This window comes from Antechinus flavipes, chromosome 2 (genome assembly GCF_016432865.1).
Source record: "Antechinus flavipes isolate AdamAnt ecotype Samford, QLD, Australia chromosome 2, AdamAnt_v2, whole genome shotgun sequence".
Lineage (NCBI taxonomy): Eukaryota > Metazoa > Chordata > Mammalia > Dasyuromorphia > Dasyuridae > Antechinus > Antechinus flavipes.
Window position 1 is genome coordinate 40,594,555 of NC_067399.1, and position 18,843 is coordinate 40,613,397.

An 18,843-nucleotide genomic window follows, 5' to 3' on the forward strand; every position below is an offset into this window, starting at 1 on the left:
TGGGAAAAGGGGAACACTACCATGACAGAGAGCTACCCTGAATGGCTTTGCCTGAACTATTCTTGGAAAAGCAGAAGCCCTTGGCCACAGGAACACCAAGAGGGATGCCAAAAGAGCAGCCCTGAGGTGGATACTCAGATGTGGCCTATTTCTTTCACCAGCACAAAGAGCAGTTCTTGCTCACATAGACCTTTCTCTACACTCACTTCCAAGGCCAGTGTGAGGACTCATTTTGGTGACATGCACTGGCTTCCCAGAAAGAAGAAATGATAGTAACTGAAGCTACAGAATATCTGTACCTCTTTCCTCTTTCCAAAATCAAAACAACTAAATGCAGTAATCTTGCCACCACGGGGCAAAATCAAATCCTGAGGCAATATCCATTAAGAATGGTCTCAGGAATTAGCTTTTGAAAAATTTTTTTTGTTAAATCACAGAGGGAAGAGAAAATATCACCATTCAAAAAGGTACAGGCTAGAAACATTTAAAAACAGAATAAAACATTTTATTCACTTCAAGATTATAAGAATTACATATGATATACATATATATTTAGATAATATATAAAACAAAAAGACAAAAAACCATTAAGAGAAACTATTGGAATGAATCTGTTTTACAGGGAACACTTAACTCTGCAACTCCATGGCAAATAGCACCTCCGCATGTCCAGGGACGGGCAGGAGGATAACTTCCGGGCTTGCTTAGCCCATAGTGGGCAGGTTTTTAGTAAAGGGCGACTGAAAGCCACTTCTCTCCCACTGTACTTACAATGTAATTACGGAGTTATTACATGGTTATTAGGGTCCTAAAACAAGGGACACCAATTTATTAAATAAAAGGACCCTATCCCATTGAATTTATCTAAATATTTCTGTATTTCACATTGTCCTCCAGCTATTTTCCTTTTTAAATTAAGCATTAGGCCCAGGGTTTATTCCTCATGTTGTCTTCCGGTACTAGGTTATTGCTGGGGGGAAAAAATAATAACAGAATAAATACAAACAACATTTAAATGATCAATAATGTAGAGAGCTTAAAAAAAAAAAAAAAAAGCCACTTATCCTACTACCTCTGGCATGACCTGCCCAGAGCATAGAGGAGAAGCTTGGCTTAGTTGTCTAGACAACTGAAATAACATGAGGCCCCTGCTACTTTGTAGAATAAATATGGAAACTCACACTTTTTAATTTGGATTAAGCTATTAGCATAAATTACATGCTGGTAAAATGGGCACGTTTGCCAGGCGGCAGAGAAAAAATCCTTTCTCCAGAGAAAAGATCTCTGTAAGAATGTCTGCTTTTGTCTTCTAGGCATGAGACAGGACACAACCTCATGAAGGGAGGAGAGGAGGAAAGGGGCCGTTTAATGTCTAATAAGACTAGCCTTTCTTCCCTCCCCACCCTCCAACTACTCTCCAACATTAAAAGTCAGAAGTGGCCAAAACAAATGTGATTCACAGACCATCTCTGGCAGGTCATTTCATCTGAGGCCTGATGACAAAAGAACACCAAGAATCCTTTTTTGGCCATACTTGTGACTTCATCAGTACAAGGAACACGTGGTGAACCTCCCCATCCCCCAACCCTCCAATCCTTAATCAGGGAAAATCTGCAACTGCTCAAGGAACTGAGAACTACGTGACCTACCCGGGTCACCCAAAAGTATGGGCAAAAGATGGGGCTTGGACGCAGGTTTTCCAGGCCCTAAGGCTGGCTCTCTAAGTAGTGTGGCAATGCAATTATGCCATTCGGAATCAGTAAAATAAAGATTCTTATTATGAAAATCAGTTGTGGAGAGGCTCTGCACAGAGAGGAAGCAGAACTACTTGCAGTGATGGAGCAGAATCTTAAAATAGCCAAAATACCCAAAACACTGCTCTCCACAACTAATCCTCCGCTCTCCTGCTGGGGGTCAGGCTAGCTCACCTTCGCCTTGTTCTGAACTGGGAGATAGAGCTTGAACTCAGCCGGCAGCTCATCCTCTGAGTAGAGTCTGTCTGAGAAGTAAACTCGCCGGATGCGACAGTTCGCGTGGATCTGTGAATGCAGAACTTCATTTCAAAGACTAAAGAGGGGGCCCCGTCTCATTATCATGATGCTGCATTCCACCGCTCTGCTAACGGCACTAACAGATCCTGCCTCAAATCCACTTCCCTAGTCTCGGCCTGGCCTCTCCAGCCCCCCAAGAGGCCGTCCACAAATGCCATCCCTGAGACCTCATCCCTCCCACCCCGCCGTGCCACGCTCTGGGTCTCCAAAAGGCAGAAACCCCTTGAGAGCAGTGGATACTGCCTTGGGGTCCATAACAGGGTCCAGAAGACGGGGCAGATTTCTGATTCCCCCGGGCAAGAAGGACGTACCTGCACCCTGAGGGTCTCTATGTAGTTTGTGCCGTACGCCCTCCGGGTGAAGTCAGACAGATTGAACTGGATCTGGTTCCAGCCGTCATCCAGCCGCATGGGCATGGTGCAGATGAAGGGCTTGACACGAGTGGTGCTCTGGTAGTTACTGGCCCGGAACCGTCGACGCACGTTCTTGTCATCGAGGACCTGCCACAGAACGGCTTCTTCAAACAGCGTAACCAGACCCAGGGAGGAAGCCCCTGGACCCAAAGCCTGAGCCCAGAGGCAGGCCACACTGGGCCCCGATGGCCAGTCCCGCCAAGCGGCCAAGACCAGGCTGTCTGCGGAGCATCACAGCGGGAGGGGAGGACGTGGGGAGAGTTCATGAACTCATCTGGCCAAGAGCGATGAATCACAGAAGGAACGCCGACTTCTCCAGCAATGAATTCCCAGAGTTTCTCTGACCTAACTTTAAATGCTCTGACGGCTATTACCACTAACATCACGTAAATTCTAAATTTTCAGACTCTGGTTTCGCTTTTCTTCTTATCTCCAGGCTGAGCATAGTGTCTGGCACCTGGTAAGTTCTTAATAAATGCTGTTGGTAAGGGAGATGGGATAATTCTCCTTTAACCTAATCAGTACAATCACAATGCTCTTATTCTCTCTATTTCTCTGTGTCTGTCTGTCTCTCTCCCTTCTTCCCTTCCTTTTTCTTCCCCTCCCCCTTTTATTTTTCACTCACCTGCACTTCAAAAGTGAAGTACTTCTTCAAGTTTTTGATGATCATGACCAGGAAGGGAAGTTTGATGCCCAGCGTCTTCTTTGGGTCCGCAGGGCATGTGATATACGTAGTGCTATGGAAACAAAAAATGCAGAGCAGCAGACTGGTTATTGCCCTTCCCTGCCACTGTCTGGATTCTCTTACTGGCTCCCTGAGCTCTGTGTCCTTGCAGTCTCTACAGCACAGAAGCATGCTCAAAGATAATAAACCAGGGACTAGATTTAGGGAAACTCAAGGGAAAAGCATCTAAGTGTTTCAAGCCAGCATTTAGGAGGATCTCTCCACCTTGTAGAGAAGCGGTTTCTGCTCCAATAATGTTTAAAGCAATCACTCAGCCTAACAACAACAGAAGATTGACGTTACTAAGAGGGATTCTCCTCAGAGCCCCTCAGCTGGCTCTTTCAATGTGCAAACAATGCAGATCTGAAGCCACAGAATCACCCAATCCTCGCCCAACACCCCAAAGTACTCAAGACTCCCAGGCATGCCATCCAGGGTACTGTGCACAGTATCCCTTAATCCTGGACTCCTTTGCTGGGAACACACAGCACCCAACTTGTCTCTGGGAAAACTAAAAGTTCAGGGTAAGCTACCTGACATTTGTCCCTTCAATCTCTAGCACCAGGGACTGGATGTCGTTATCCGTGATTCTTTTGATGTGGCCATTCCGCACCTAGTGACAAACAGAGGGAAATGAAACTGGTCAGAACCCAAATATCAGGAAATCAGCATCACATGGACGAAGAGTGACGGGGACCATTTAGGCAGAACAGTCTGGTTTACTGACCTAGGATTGGTATGTATAAACTCCTATGTATCACTGCTGAGTGAATGGAGTTGCTCCTTCTACTAACAGAGTCCCAAATGCCAGTAAAATCACTGTGCAGTCATGAAAAGATCCAACACATACAATGGGCTCAGTCAAAAAGGCCAACTTTAAAGATGGAAAACACCATCCTACTCTTTAGACACAATGGTATATTTGAAATGATTCTAATCAATATTCCAAAACAAAAAAGAAATTAGAAAATAGAAAAGTCAAAAGAAACTTTTTCTTCAGAAAATTAGGACTCTAGTCTGCAAAGATGAAGTGTCAAAAGAGATAAAGTTTATAAGATTTCTAAGGCAAGAGTAGAGTTAATATGACCAAACTATGGAATATAGAAATAGGGTCTTTCTTAAAGTTCAAAACAGGATTGTTTCAGAAAAAAAAAAAAAAAAAGACACGCCTTAGAAAGCATACTACATATATTCCCAGATCATTCTAGACCGTTCTGTACCTTTTATCTCATTACACAACGTATCCACCTTTTTTTTGGGGGGGGGGGGAACATTGCCTCATATATTCAAGCATTACCTTCTCCAAAAGACTTAACAACAGGCAGGGCTTGAGTCATACTTCTGTCTTTCACATACTTTTTTGCACATACCCTTGATTAATAGTAATCACTGCTGCTAATAATACTAATACTAATAGCTGACATTTAGCGTTTTAAGGTTTACAAAAATGTTTTATAAACTATCTAACTTTTAAAAATATTACCTAAGAAATTAAATTATCATATGCACACAAAATATAAGTTCAAGAAGAAGGGTTTAAATAAATTCCTAAGACTGATAATGAGCTATTAAAGAAAATTAAAGATGTTTAGTACACACCTAACCTTTCAAAGTGTCATGGAGAGTCATCCCCTTTTTCTAAAAAAAACCTCTTCTGGTAAAATCCTATTAGCAGAGAAGGGGGATTAAACCCACCTCATCTTAGTATAGATAGCATTTTCTACATTCTCTAAAAAGCAAAGCTCAAACTGCTCTTAAAAAGGAAGCTGGTGAAAGCTTCTGGCCAAATATTACTCAGATCTGTAGATTAAAAATCACAAATGATTGCGTCTTAGGGACAAATCAACACTGCCAAATATTTTCAGAAGTGGCAAATCTCCTGTACTTTCAGGACCACAGCTGCTGTTGGTTTGTGAAAAGACTTGGGGGAGGGGAACACAGAGGAGTGATAGTCACCAAGAAAATTACCCCCCCACACACAACTGATACTGCCAATAGGACTTCATAAATCACTAAGGAAAGAGAGACTTAAATTTAAATTCTTAACAATCTAACTTCTGGACATTTTTTTTTTTAAAAATCGTGAATGATCCATTTGATAGTTGATTAGTAAAGTTCACAAGACTAAATTGGAATTATACTCTCGGGGCTTCTAGAGCTAGCTACTGAAAAGCAGTCCAACAATTCTAATTTTCCTTTTTAAAATCAACATATCTATAAATAACAAGTAAACATCTAAGATGGTTTTAAAGTTTGGCCTTTGGGAACACTTAAGTAAGCTATCTTTAGGTACTTCAGCCAAAATCAACAAAAGCAATAAGGCTTCTCTTACTTAGTTTAGTATAGTGCTCGATACACAGAAGGTGCTTAATGAATGTTTACTGATTCACTGACCCACATAAAGTTCCCTCAAGCTTAAGGAGACTTGGGATATAGATTACCCTGCTTTTTGCCCACTCCTGAGTTTACAGTAGCTAACCTCCCAGAAGTACTCCAGAATACTGAAGCCATTTAAGATTACCAGAATAAAAGCAATGTCTTCAACTACACTCAGAAGCCAATAAACAGGAAGCTCCAACTAGCCAGCTGTATTCCTATGTTTCTGCACTGGTTTTAACTTCCTGAGGGAAAGATTACTTTGGGTGATAACAGCGACAAGTGACACTCTCAGAATCCAGTTGAGATCTGCAGACAAGAAAATTTCTGAAAGTGAATGAAGGTAGCAGAGGATTTTCTGTTTGAAGATAAGCTGAAGGGAGGGAAAGGCGGGGAGAGTCAGCCAACATCTCCCAGGTCCTAGACACACAATCCAGCTACTGGCAGTGTTGCCTCAGCCTTTCTTGATGAGTTAGTTCAACCTGGAGAGGTTTAACCTCTGAAGGAAGGCTGGTACCTTATCTTTTCCATTGCCCATTTAATTCGAGTGCTCAGGTGAAACTGAAAAAGCTGATGCTAATTAGTAAAGGGTTTCTACTACTAACTGCCAATTCCTCAGTGGCCAAGCTTGTAAAGGGAATTCAAGAGACTAAGTTCATTAGTGTAAGCTTATTTCCCCACTTCATCAAGTTTCCAGGATGGCAGAGGTAAAACTGACTAATAGACTAACCAGAGAGAAAGACATCATAGCAGAGCGGGCAGAGTCCTGAAGCTGCAGTTAGAAAAAGTGGACTCAAATCCCAAATAAGATCTTTCAGAAGCTGTGTAGCCACAGGCAAGTCATTTAACCTTGTAGGGCCTCCTGATGTGCCTAATACGAACATTAACACCCACACTATCTACTTCAATGCTATTATGTAATGCTATGAAAGAAAAGTTCTTCAAGATTCTTAAGTTTAACTGCTTTATGTACTGGAAAAGAAGGTTGAATTTGGATCAGAAGATATAGATCTGAACCCTCTAACCCTTTTACTTAATAAGTTTGTCTAACTTCAAGTCACTCAAATTCCCTGGTTCCAATTTTACCAACAATTACCTGTAAAATTAGGGAACTGGACAAAGCTATTACCAAGGAACCAAGGTTCCAAATCTATGATCTTATTATTAACGATGCAAAAGACTTCTGAAACTGACTTCCAAAGCAAGTGGAAAATTTGGTTATATGGTTTGATGGTTAATTCAAAAATAAAAAGAGCTGCCAAATAAGAAAACCTAACTTCTAAAGAACCCCTTAATATCTACCTTAGAGGCATAAATGTGGTATTGGTTCTTGGAAAATATTTGCCTCCTTTCTTAAATTCTTCACAGATCAGTTAACGACACCAAAAATAGATAACTCATCAATTAGAATTATTGGAAGCAGTTTTTCTGATTTCCTCTATTTAAATTATTAACCTACAATTATTATTATTATTTTAGTTACATTTAATTTGAAGACCTATCTACCTGAAGACCACAAATGCAGTATGGCAAATTAAATTTACTTTGTTAACTGTATGATGCATTTTAAAATAAATTAGTAATATCCCACATTAAGATCTTAATCTTAAAATCAAATCTTTCAGTCACTTAACAAGGACAGCTAGCCTTCCTAATACTAAGGGATTATGTCAACTTCTATGAGGAGAAAACAATCTTTAAGCTCATATCTTGCAAATAATTCTGTTTTTGAATAACAATTTCTGCTAGAGAACATCAGCAGTGAGAGAATACTGATTTTAAAAATTTTTACCACCTAAGGAGGTCAGTGGGAAGGAAAAAACAGGAAAAGGGTCTGTTGAATGCTTTGCACTTATAAAAAAGCACTCTAAAAATAAAATCAGTTGTATCTACTTCACATATTTCACCCCCTTGCCTCACCCAATTCTCCTAGCAGCTGAACCCCATAGCCATCCAGCAAACTAAATGACATGCTCAGATTCATGGTCAACCAAAGATCCCAACAGAAGTTTGCACTACATTAGAGCCTCTTCAAATGAAGCAATGTGCTGAGGGAGACCTCTGCAGACAGTTAGGCATCATTACTTAATTATTGAGGGCACAATTTTCAGTGTCCTCAGCAAATCTAAGTCAATAGATAGCTATTCAGTACAACAGAAGTTAACTTTTTTTTGCTTCAGAAAACATAGGCCAGCCATAGGTTATATTATAGGTTATGGTTAACAAGACTTTTTGTTAACTTCCAGTAAAGTCTTACTAGATTTAGACTAAGTGTAACTTAGCAAAAAAATGTTTTAAAAGAAAGCTATTTTGCTTTCATATAATCAGAATGTTGTCTGATCTTCATTACACATGCTGCTGAAAAGTTATGTGGACTGTCTGTATCTTTACCAACAATGCCACTTATTTTTCCTATGACTTTTGTGCAAATCACTGACTTTTCTGAGCTTCAGCTACCTCATCTATAAAATGGGAATATACTCCAATTCCTGCTCCCCTGCACAGGAGTACATACGATCAAATGTTAAACATAATAAATATGAACTGCTTTTAAAAGTACCATAGAGATCACTATTTAAAACTAGAATAGCAAACTTCTTCTATAAAGACTCTTGAAGGGTTCAGAAATCAAGGGTCACTGGGGAAAAAGAGAATTGAAGAAAAGTATTTAAAAGTTCCATTCGTCTGCTTTTATAAAACAAAACAAAAAGCATAAGACACTATTCATTAAGCACAACAAAACAAACAAACAATACTGTGGCCTTCTGTTCTATATTATGACCAATTAAGAGAGAAAAAGAGGGGGGGAACAATAAGAAAAAATATTCAGATATATTTGAAGCAAAGGAAAGACCTTCATGGAGTAACAACTCCATCTTGTGGCTAAGCCTCAGAGCACTTTCACAACTACAGGTGTCTTTTATAACCATGTCCTCCCACCTTCAATGAAATGAAATTAGCACCCTAACTAAAAGCTTATTTATCATATAAGAACTAACTGTTTAAAAAAGAATGAAGAATGCATTGTCAGAATCAGAGGCTTAAAAAAACCATTCCCTCTGATCACAAAACCCTGCAAATTTATAAGAAATTATTTAACTTTTTTATATCCAATAAAAATAATGTACACCCACGAGCACAATTGCTTTCTCCAACAAAGGAGAGTCTCCTCCTACAAACATTTGTGGTGACCATGTCTTGCTGTGAGATGCTGGCACTCAGTGAATCAATGACCACAGAGGAAGAGAGTGTGTAGACTGATTTACACTAGTGCATAATGTTCCCATGAGGATGAGACTTCAGTCCACTGAAGTATGTAAGGGTTAAATATTAATATAATTGTAATTACTTTGTACTGATCTCAGTCATTATTTACCAAACTGATACAAATTAAAGTTATACTCCCCACGTCTCATCCTTTTTCCTGATACATTTTGTCCCTAATCACTGGGTCCTGGACTATTTTCAAGCTGCTTCCAGAATAGCAAGTGTTTAAGTTATGTTCTGTCCATAGCTCTGAATCAATGACTACGGATATATTGTCTATAATCTTAATATGGCTATTCTATGCACTTGGCCCTTTCATGCTTAGAGCTTTAAAAAAAAATCCTCAAGAACTTTTAAATTCTGTGTATTTAAGATGAGTAATGCAAACACACATATAGTCTCTTACTGTTATGAAGATCTTTTTCAAAAAGTTGTGTGGTTCTAAAAGTTACTTACTAATATTTATGGATATTTTATATTTATTATATCCATCTATTGTTTAACTTATTGTTTATAATTCTGGTGGACAAACATCTGTCTTGTGTGAGTATGTGTATCATCAGCGTATCATCTGACCTCTAGTGGCAATGTTATGGGACACAGCGCACTACAGTAACGAGCTTTTATAATTCACATGTAAACATGTTGACAAATTAACATGTAAGATGTGAAAAATGAAACCAAAAAAAAAAGATGAGGGGATAAAGCCCAAACAATATTGAAACATCTCTCTAACAAAGATTTCATTAAATCTTTTTGTGGCTTTGCTCCCAACAAAATGATGACACTTCCAAAAGCTAGAAGAACTCTTAGAACTTTCATCAAACTCTGATATCCATTCAAATTGCTCTCCTTTCCAAAATCTTATTGCATTTTCCTCTTCAATTCCATTATGTGAGCACTTCTAATCCATCTGTTTCTAAGGTAGATAAACTAACTAGACCAAAAGCTAATGTCCAGCTGTTTGCAAACGTGTAATTTTAGAATTAATGAAACTTTACTACACTATGAACAAAGTTACCAGATACCTAGACAACAGAGTTAAAAAAAAAAAAAAAAGGACAGGCTTTACTAAATAACTTTTAGCAGTAGCGGCACCAATGGAATGAATTCTTAAATAAAAGTATAAAAAAAATTAGAACTGGTCAAATTTCACATGCATAGTCTTATAATTTTTAAAACTTTTCTCATCTCTCTCAAATAGCTTTCAGATATAAAGTTGATGCCTCTGATTCATCGTGAAGGAGATTGTAAACTGTCCACAGTGCACCGGATTGCCCTAGGCCCATACTTAAATTCCTCATCCACTTTGTGACCAAGAACTTGTATGTAACAAACAGCTACTTGGTTAGGGGACCAGAGTTCTCAGTGAAAAGCAAAATGAATGAATCGAATCTACAAACCTGATTTAAGTCACCCCCAGGCATCCCCAGGCATGTTCTCTCATCAGCAGTGAAGTGTGAGGCAGACATCTAGAGAGTCACAACCACAGCAGTGGTCTGAGACAGATTGGGGAGACTTTAGAATCCTGTTCCAGCATAGCTCATCCCATGGATTCAGCTACATAGGTCCAATTATATACCTAAAGCATAACTCTGGACCATGAAAGCCTGATGTAACAATGTGCACTTACACCTATGAAACCAGTCTGAGTCCTATCTCTGGACAACAGCACTTGAAAAGTCTTCTACTATATTCAACTAGGATATTCAATCTTCCTAAATTATGCTTTTCAATATGAAGTTTGTTAACCTCTACAGGAAAGCAAGATTATTGTGCTTGAGCAAAATCAGAGAATGTTAAAGAAAAGCAAGATATTCAAAAGGGCTTAAAAAAAAAAAAAAAAACTTTACATTTTTTGGTAAGAAAACTTCCTAAGCAAGTACAGATACTACAAATGTGCATTCACTTCTCAGTAATCCTTGCTAATAAAAGGGAGAGACATTAAGTATAATCTAAATTTTTATTTGGCTTCAGGATATTTATTTCAAATTTATATTTCAGTATGTGTTTGTATTCTGGGAACACATTCAAAATAAAACAATCTATATTATGAAAACCCACCCACAAAAACCCAGAACTTGAAGCTGGAGAACCAATCAGCTTCTGTTCTATATCCTTCAGTAACATCCTCTCAATTTGATGAAACAAGTAGTAGCCATTAAAATAAAGTCTTGAATTTAGCTCAGAATGTATTCCCTCGGTGGCTTTTTCTTTCACCATTATCCTTTTTTGATGCAGAGGACACTAAGGCACAAATAATTCAGTTCAGATCTCAAAGCCTAATACCACATGAAGAGCCTTTAAGAGTCACCTATTCTAGTACCCTCATATTAAGGAAACTGAATCTTATTACTCAGTTACTCAGCTAGTCAACTGTAGAGTTAACCCAATTCAAGCTAATTCCACTGTAGTTACCTGCTGCCCACCACAATTTCCAATTATAGTTTGAGATTATTTCCAGAAGCAGTGAAAAATAAGGAATAAATCACCGAAACCCTTATGTGGAAAGAAATAGAGTTAGTTCCAATCTGTAATTTTACAATGGTGGGAAAAGCTGTGCTATCTACTAAACTTGCAGAAGAAAGCCCAACAGAAACTTGATAGCTAAGAAAATACATAACTTGAGCCTTGATAAAATTCCGATGACCATTCTGAGTCTGCTTTCTGATTTGTAAAATAAGGATACTGAACTAAATGATCTCTAAGATCCCTGTTAACTTTATTGCCACAAATGATTAAAGGCTAAGCAAAATGCTGCTGTCGTTAACTATATCAAATGCCCATAACTGGTACCTTCCCTAGCTGGGCATATTAGTCACTACAGGCAGAGTTCAGAAAGGGACTTTAGGAATCCTCTGATCTAATTCCTTCACTGCCAGATGGGATAAGTAACTGAGGAATCCTTAAAAAGTCATTAACTCCAACCTCATTTTATTTTATTTTTATTTTTTTAATTATTATTTTTTTAATTTAAATTTTATTTTATTTAATAATAACTTTGTATTGACAGAATCCATGCCAGGGTAATTTTTTTACAACATTATCCCTTTGCACTCGCTTATGTTTCGTTTTTTCCCCTCCCTCCCTCCACCCCCTCCCCCCCCCCAAGATGGCAAGCAGTCCTATATATGTTAAATATGTTGCAGTATATCCTAGATACAATATATGTTTGCAGAACCGAACAGTTCTCTTATTGCACAGGGAGAATTGGATTCAGAAGGTAAAAATAACTCGGGAAGAAAATCAAAAATGCAAATAGTTCACATTCGTTTCCCAGTGTTCCTTCTCTGGGTGTAGCTGTGTCTGTCCATCATTTATCCATTGAAACTCAGTTACAACCTTCTCATTTTAGAGATGAGGAAAATGGCGCCCAGAAAAGTCACTTAAGAGAGTGGAGAGCAGATAGGTATTAAAGAGAGGTGAGGGTGGTAAGTGCTCATTCCATTACACCACCCTACCTCCCTCCAGTTACCTGCTCCCTGTTGCAGGCACACAGTCTCCCTGGATGCACCAAGACAATCTCCATAGTGACCTGCTCCCCATCCCCCTCCTCCCTGAATGCACCATGACTCCCTCCCTACTTACTTGCTCCCCTTCAGCCTGGATGCACCAGGATGCCCTCCCTAGTTACCTGCTCCCCTTCTCCCTGGATGCACCAGGATACTTTCCCTAGTTACCTGCTCCCCTTCTCCCTGGATGCACCAGGATACTTTCCCTAGTTACCTGCTCCCCTTCTCCCTGGATGCACCATGACTCCCTCCCTAGTTACCTGCTCCCCTTCTCCCTGGATGCACCAGGATACTTTCCCTAGTTACCTGCTCCCCTTCTCCCTGGATGCACCAGGATACTTTCCCTAGTTACCTGCTCCCCTTCTCCCTGGATGCACCATGACTCCCTCCCTAGTTACCTGTTCCCCTTCTCCCTGGATGCACCAGGATACTTTCCCTAGTTACCTGCTCCCCTTCTCCCTGGATGCACCAGGATACTTTCCCTAGTTACCTGCTCCCCTTCTCCCTGGATGCACCAGGATACTTTCCCTAGTTACCTGCTCCCCTTCTCCCTGGATGCACCAGGATACTTTCCCTAGTTACCTGCTCCCCTTCTCCCTGGATGCACCAGGATACTTCCCTAGTTACCTGCTCCCCTTCTCCCTGGATGCACCAGGATACTTTCCCTAGTTACCTGCTCCCCTTCTCCCTGGATGCACCAGGATACTTTCCCTAGTTACCTGCTCCCCTTCTCCCTGGATGCACCAGGATACTTCCCTAGTTACCTGCTCCCCTTCTCCCTGGATGCACCAGGATACTTTCCCTAGTTACCTGCTCCCCTTCTCCCTGGATGCACCAGGATACTTTCCCTAGTTACCTGCTCCCCTTCTCCCTGGATGCACCATGACTCCCTCCCTAGTTACCTGCTCCCCTTCTCCCTGGATGCACCAGGATACTTTCCCTAGTTACCTGCTCCCCTTCTCCCTGGATGCACCAGGATACTTTCCCTAGTTACCTGCTCCCCTTCTCCTGGATGCACCAGGATACTTTCCCTAGTTACCTGCTCCCCTTCTCCCTGATGCACCAGGATACTTTCCCTAGTTACCTGCTCCCCTTCTCCCTGGATGCACCAGGATACTTTCCCTAGTTACCTGCTCCCCTTCAGCCTGGATGCACCAGGATGCCCTCCCTAGTTACCTGCTCCCCTTCTCCCTGGATGCAGCAGGATACTTTCCCTAGTTACCTGCTCCCCTTCTCCCTGGATGCACCATGACTCCCTCCCTAGTTACCTGCTCCCCTTCAGCCTGGATGCACCAGGATGCCCTCCCTAGTTACCTGCTCCCCTTCTCCCTGATGCACCAGGATACTTTCCCTAGTTACCTGCTCCCCTTCTCCCTGGATGCACCATGACTCCCTCCCTAGTTACCTGCTCCCCTTCTCCCTGGATGCACCAGGATACTTTCCCTAGTTACCTGCTCCCCTTCTCCCTGGATGCACCAGGATACTTTCCTAGTTACCTGCTCCCCTCTCCCTGGATGCACCAGGATACTTTCCCTAGTTACCTGCTCCCCTTCTCCCTGGATGCACCAGGATACTTTCCCTAGTTACCTGCTCCCCTTCAGCCTGGATGCACCAGGATGCCCTCCCTAGTTACCTGCTCCCCTTCTCCCTGGATGCAGCAGGATACTTTCCCTAGTTACCTGCTCCCCTTCTCCCTGGATGCACCATGACTCCCTCCCTAGTTACCTGCTCCCCTTCTCCCTGGATGCACCAGGATACTTTCCCTAGTTACCTGCTCCCCTTCTCCCTGGATGCACCAGGATACTTTCCCTAGTTACCTGCTCCCCTTCTCCCTGGATGCACCATGACTCCCTCCCTAGTTACCTGCTCCCCTTCTCCCTGGATGCACCAGGATACTTTCCCTAGTTACCTGCTCCCCTTCTCCCTGGATGCACCAGGATACTTTCCCTAGTTACCTGCTCCCCTTCTCCCTGGATGCACCATGACTCCCTCCCTAGTTACCTGCTCCCCTTCTCCCTGGATGCACCATGACTCCCTCCCTAGTTACCTGCTCCCTTCTCCCTCCCTTCTCCCTGGATGATAAAAGCTTCACAAAGGGCCAGAACCTCTACGATGGCAAAACCTGGATGGTTACACACACCGATTTTCATATTTCCTCTGAGAGAGCAAGCACCATTACCGCCATTTGCAGACGGGGAAACTGAGGCACGGAGAAATACAATACCCAGGGAGGAGTTTGGTAGAATTTTGGGAAGACAAGATTGTTGTGATGGAGGAGAGGAAGGGGAGAGGGGTTGAGGTAGCAGAGAGGAGGAGGGGATGCACGGGGGGTGGGGGCGGGGAGGGAGGAAGCAGGGGCTGCAGGGGGCCTCGCACCTTCTTGTCCCAGATCTGCAAGGGTTTGCTTCCGATGCTATAGAGAATGGAGAGGAAGCCGCTCTGGAACGTGTTCTTGAACATCGCGCCGGCCTCTTCCTCCTTCGGGAACCCCCCCTCCACGGGGTCGGGCCGGCCTAGGCCCCGCGGCGGCTCCGCGCGGGGAGCGGGGCGCCGGGCGGGTCAGGCTGCCGGGACTCTGCGTGCGCAGTCCGTAGGGCCTCCGCTCCGCTGCCGCCGCGGCCGCCGCCGAGCCGCGTCCCACTCCGTCGCCTGCCGCCGCCGCTGTCACAGCAGCCGCCGCCTCCAAGCCGCCTCCACAGCAACCGCCGGCCGCGCCGCCCGCTCTTCGCTTCGCACGACGACGCTCAAATGGGGCGGAGCGCTACGCGTCGAGATTCTTCCGCCGGGCGCCGCTCCACTTCCGGCGCCCAGGGCGTCCCAACACTCTCGGGGCCCTCCTCCAGCTCCACCCGGCGCGAAAGCAGCCCGGTTGCCAGGGAACTACTTTTTCGACATTTGACCAGCTCGGCTCGGCCCGGGAGAGGGGAGAGCACAGTTTGTTGTCGGCGCCTGCGTGGTACCATGGGAACCGCAGAGGGCGGGGCGGATGGAAACCCAGAGCAAGGTGGACACGCCCCCTGGCGGGGGAAGGAGTCAGAGGAGAGAGGGAGGAGGAGCTAAGAGAGCCCTGAGTGACTGGGGAAGCCAGGAAGGCGTTCAGGAACTGTTAGAACGGGGAGTGTCCTCACCACTGACTGTCCCCCTTGGTGGAGGGGCGGAGAGACCCCGGAGTTCGAAGTCGAGAGGACTTGAGTTCCAATTCCACCTAAGATGTTTATTAGCTGAGTGACCCTGGAGAGACACTGAAGCTGTTTCTTCCTCTGCAAAATACGATTCATAGCACAGCACTCACCTCCCAAGGTGGTAAGGAGCCTCTCTCCACCACTTTCTGGTGTGGGGGTGGTGAAATTATGGTTTTATTATCAGTAAATGCTTGGTTTGGATACCTATTCCATACACCTCTATATCTGTGGGTCCCAAAAATTTCTTGGGCGAAAAGGAGTGTAAAAAGTGTGCGCTTTCTCAGCTCACACCCACCATAACACACAAACCAAGACCAGGACTTCTCCGTTTCATGATTTCGTGCTGCAGCATCTCAGGTCGATTTCACCTCCAGAGCATCTCTTGTTGATTTCACTTCTGTAACATCTGACAGCAACTGATACAGACTTTCATCCCCTCCTGCCTGAACATTGCTAGCTGCTGAAGGACTTGCCTGCCTGGAGTCTCCCCTCTACCCCAATCTATCTTCCCCTAAAGTAATTTTCCTAAAATTCAGGTCTGATCATGTCACACACACACACACACACACACCCCTCACCCACTCATGAATTCTCTGGCTGTCCAACATGCCTGAAATACTGCTTCCCCTCTTCATTTCTACCCACTGCCTTCAAGTCTCAACTAAAATCCCATTTTTTACAGAAAATTTTCTCCAATTCTTTTTCTAATATTTTGGTCTCTTTTCTCCTCCCTCCTTCTCCCCCTCCTCCCCCCCCCCCCCAATTATATGTTGTCAAGATGTCTGTTTTCCAGAGCTAAGGCCCAGCAACCAGGCTGTGCCCTGAATTTAGCATAACAATCCTTTGTGCTCATCATCTGGATAATCTCAGCCACAGCAAAATCCCAGAAATGTCTCTGATTATGAAGCCCTGATAGGAATCAAATTTAACAAACACACTGTTGCTACTACCCCTCAGTGTCAGGGCTACAGCTCACAGTTCAGCCATAAGTATAAGTTTTGAGATCTTCCCACATTGCCTTCAGCCCTCAGGAGGAGCAGAGATCCAACAAGTGTCTTTGCTTGCAAGCCTTTCCCCTCACTTTGTTATTAAATGTCTATTTGATTCCTGACTTTCCTGTCTCTAGCCTGCTTTGTTTGGCTCAACCTGGCCACCCACAGGTTAAAGACCTATTCCAGTCTGGTTGACAATGTAAAATTTTTAAAGGTTCTTAAAAAAATTTTTTTTGAATTAAAATTTTTCTTCTTCCCTGCCCCTCATTGATGCAAGCAATTTTATATAGATTATATGTGTGCAGTCATGTATAACATTTCCATATTAGTCATATTGTGAAAGAAAACAGACCAAAAACCAAAACCAATTTTAAAAAAAGTTGGTTCTGATCTGTATCTACATTCATATTCAGTCCGTTCTTTCTCTAGAGGTGGATGGCATTTTTCATCATGAGATCTTTGAAATTGTCTCTGCTCACTGTATTGCTGAGAGTAGTTGTTATTCACATGTGATCATTGTACAATATTGCTGTTACTGTGTATGCTATTCTGCCCAACACCTCATGATTCTAACCCCTTCCACCTTTATTTCCTATTCATCCTGTATTTAGCTTACAGTATTTGTCTGCATCTTGTCTCCTCCATCAGATGGTGAGCTCACTGAGGACATGAGCAGTCTTTTGCCTCTTTTTGTATTCTTAGTACTGAGTACAGCCTCTAGCACAGAATAGGCACTTTAAAAAATGTTTATTGACAATGCTATTATCCCCATTTTATAGATGAGGAAACTCATCCTAAGACTGAGAAAGGTTAGATGTCTTAGGATTACAGCTAGTGGCTGTGGCCGAATATGAACTCAGATCTTCCTGACTCCAACTTTGTTATCCACCGTATAGCACTCATTACAGTGTTCTAAACTTTCTCAGCTCCAGTTTCCTCATCTGTAACATGGGAATAATCAATCAATAAGCATTTATTAAGCCCCTCTATGTGCCAGGCACTGTGTTAAACACCAAGGATACAAAATGAAGCAAAAAACAGTCCTCTGTCCTCAAGGAACTTAAAATCTGATAGCATACCTTTCCCAGGGTGGTTGTGAGAATAAAATGAAATAATATTTAAGGCACTTTACAAACCTTAAAGTCTATAGAAATGTTACATGTTATTTTTACAGAGGAGGAAACTGAGGATCAAACTAAGTGATAACCAGTTTAATTCAACAACAAGGATCTATTAATCACCTTTAATGAACAAGACATTGGCATCTGTATTGGAGTTTCAAAGACAAATTAATACTGGACTTCAGGGAACTTTTATTCTACCAAGTGTCCCCACATGAAGAAAGATAAGGTAATTCAAGCTAATTTGAGAAAGGAAAAAATATTAACAGGGATAAGAGGGGGAAATCAGGGAAAGCACAATGGAGAAAGTGATGCTTGAACTGAGCTTTGAAGGAACTGATGTGAAGGACACATTCCAGGTGCAGCCAGAGGCCAAGAACCTTGATTTGTCACACTTTTTGCATAAAGTAACAAAATGGACTCCCAGCAGTCCATCAACAATGAACACAATTCTCATCCAAATCTAGTCATTCCAGGTGGTCCTGCCTTCACTCCAGGGATCTATACAGGCTTTATGAACTTGGAAAGTCCTCCTGAAGCAATGTGAACTTATGGGTGCTCAAGAGGCAATTGTCCTTCCCATGCACACAGTCAGGTTTGCTTCTTGGCTGTGTCTGCTTAGTGCCCTCCTCTTTACTACTCCATCCTTCTTTCCATCTCTCAACCCAAATGCACTTCCTCATTCTCTCCCTAGAACATCAGGTTCCAGAACTCTTGACACTTTTCTTAGAAAACAGGGCTCTGAAAGCTCCCCTACTCATCCCCCTCTGAGGCAGGTTCCTGGCACCTATGGCTTGATCTGGGAATTTGAGGAGCTGAAACATTTGTCTCTTAATCATTAGCTCTGTCTGCGGCTGATTTATAGACTGAAAGGCTCTGCCAGGGCCTCTCCACAGCTGTCATGGCTGAGACTGAGAAGGCGCCAATTGCAGCTCAGGCCTCACTCCTAGGAACCAAACTCTGCTCTCATGATTCTAGTCTCAACTTTCTCTGCATCTTCCTAAACTGTCTCGTCTGCCTCCTTCTACAAAGAAAATAATATCCTGACCAGAAATTTGTCAACATTGTTATGAGATGTTAATCTTTTAGCACATCCCATTTCTAATATATTCCTCTTACCTTTACATTAGGGAACTTTAATAGCTCTATATTAATGCTTTTTCTCAAACTTTAAAACCTCCCAATTCCTGGACCATCTTAAATTC

At 42.6% G+C, this 18,843-nt stretch overlaps 1 protein-coding gene and 1 long non-coding RNA gene across 22 annotated transcripts; both read right to left on the reverse strand.

Annotated features, from left to right (window-relative positions):
- Positions 1 to 1,919: 1,919 nt before the first annotated feature.
- Positions 1,920 to 15,087, reverse strand: CFAP20 (cilia and flagella associated protein 20). The gene is made up of 5 exons (XM_051974569.1): positions 14,720 to 15,087; positions 3,722 to 3,801; positions 3,090 to 3,201; positions 2,363 to 2,551; positions 1,920 to 2,039 (listed from the first exon to the last, which is right to left on the reverse strand). The coding sequence occupies exons 1-5, from the start codon at positions 14,801 to 14,803 to the stop codon at positions 1,920 to 1,922; spliced, it is 585 nt and encodes a 194-aa protein (XP_051830529.1). The 5' UTR covers positions 14,804 to 15,087.
- On the reverse strand, positions 11,953 to 14,336 carry LOC127547635 (uncharacterized). 21 transcript variants are annotated; one of them, XR_007950229.1, is made up of 11 exons: positions 14,207 to 14,336; positions 14,023 to 14,160; positions 13,885 to 13,930; positions 13,703 to 13,794; positions 13,428 to 13,473; positions 13,246 to 13,337; positions 13,108 to 13,199; positions 12,971 to 13,062; positions 12,788 to 12,925; positions 12,604 to 12,741; positions 11,953 to 12,557 (listed from the first exon to the last, which is right to left on the reverse strand). It is a non-coding gene; the product is annotated as an uncharacterized LOC127547635 (long non-coding RNA). The 21 variants fall into 21 exon arrangements; XR_007950238.1 differs by lacking the exon at positions 13,885 to 13,930 and having other exon boundaries at positions 13,749 to 13,794; positions 14,069 to 14,160; XR_007950241.1 differs by lacking the exon at positions 13,885 to 13,930 and having other exon boundaries at positions 12,834 to 12,925; positions 14,069 to 14,160.
- Positions 15,088 to 18,843: the final 3,756 nt, after the last annotated feature.

Coding starts and splice junctions, on each gene's coding strand:
- CFAP20 (XM_051974569.1), bottom strand. CDS start 14,803: ATGTTCAAGAACACGTTCCAGAGCGGCTTCCTCTCCATTCTCTATAGC. Junction 3,202..3,721: donor ATTGAAGGGACAAATGTCAG/GTAGCTTACCCT, acceptor TTGTTTCCATAG/CACTACGTATATCACATGCC. Junction 2,040..2,362: donor TAGAGACCCTCAGGGTGCAG/GTACGTCCTTCT, acceptor CTGCATTCACAG/ATCCACGCGAACTGTCGCAT.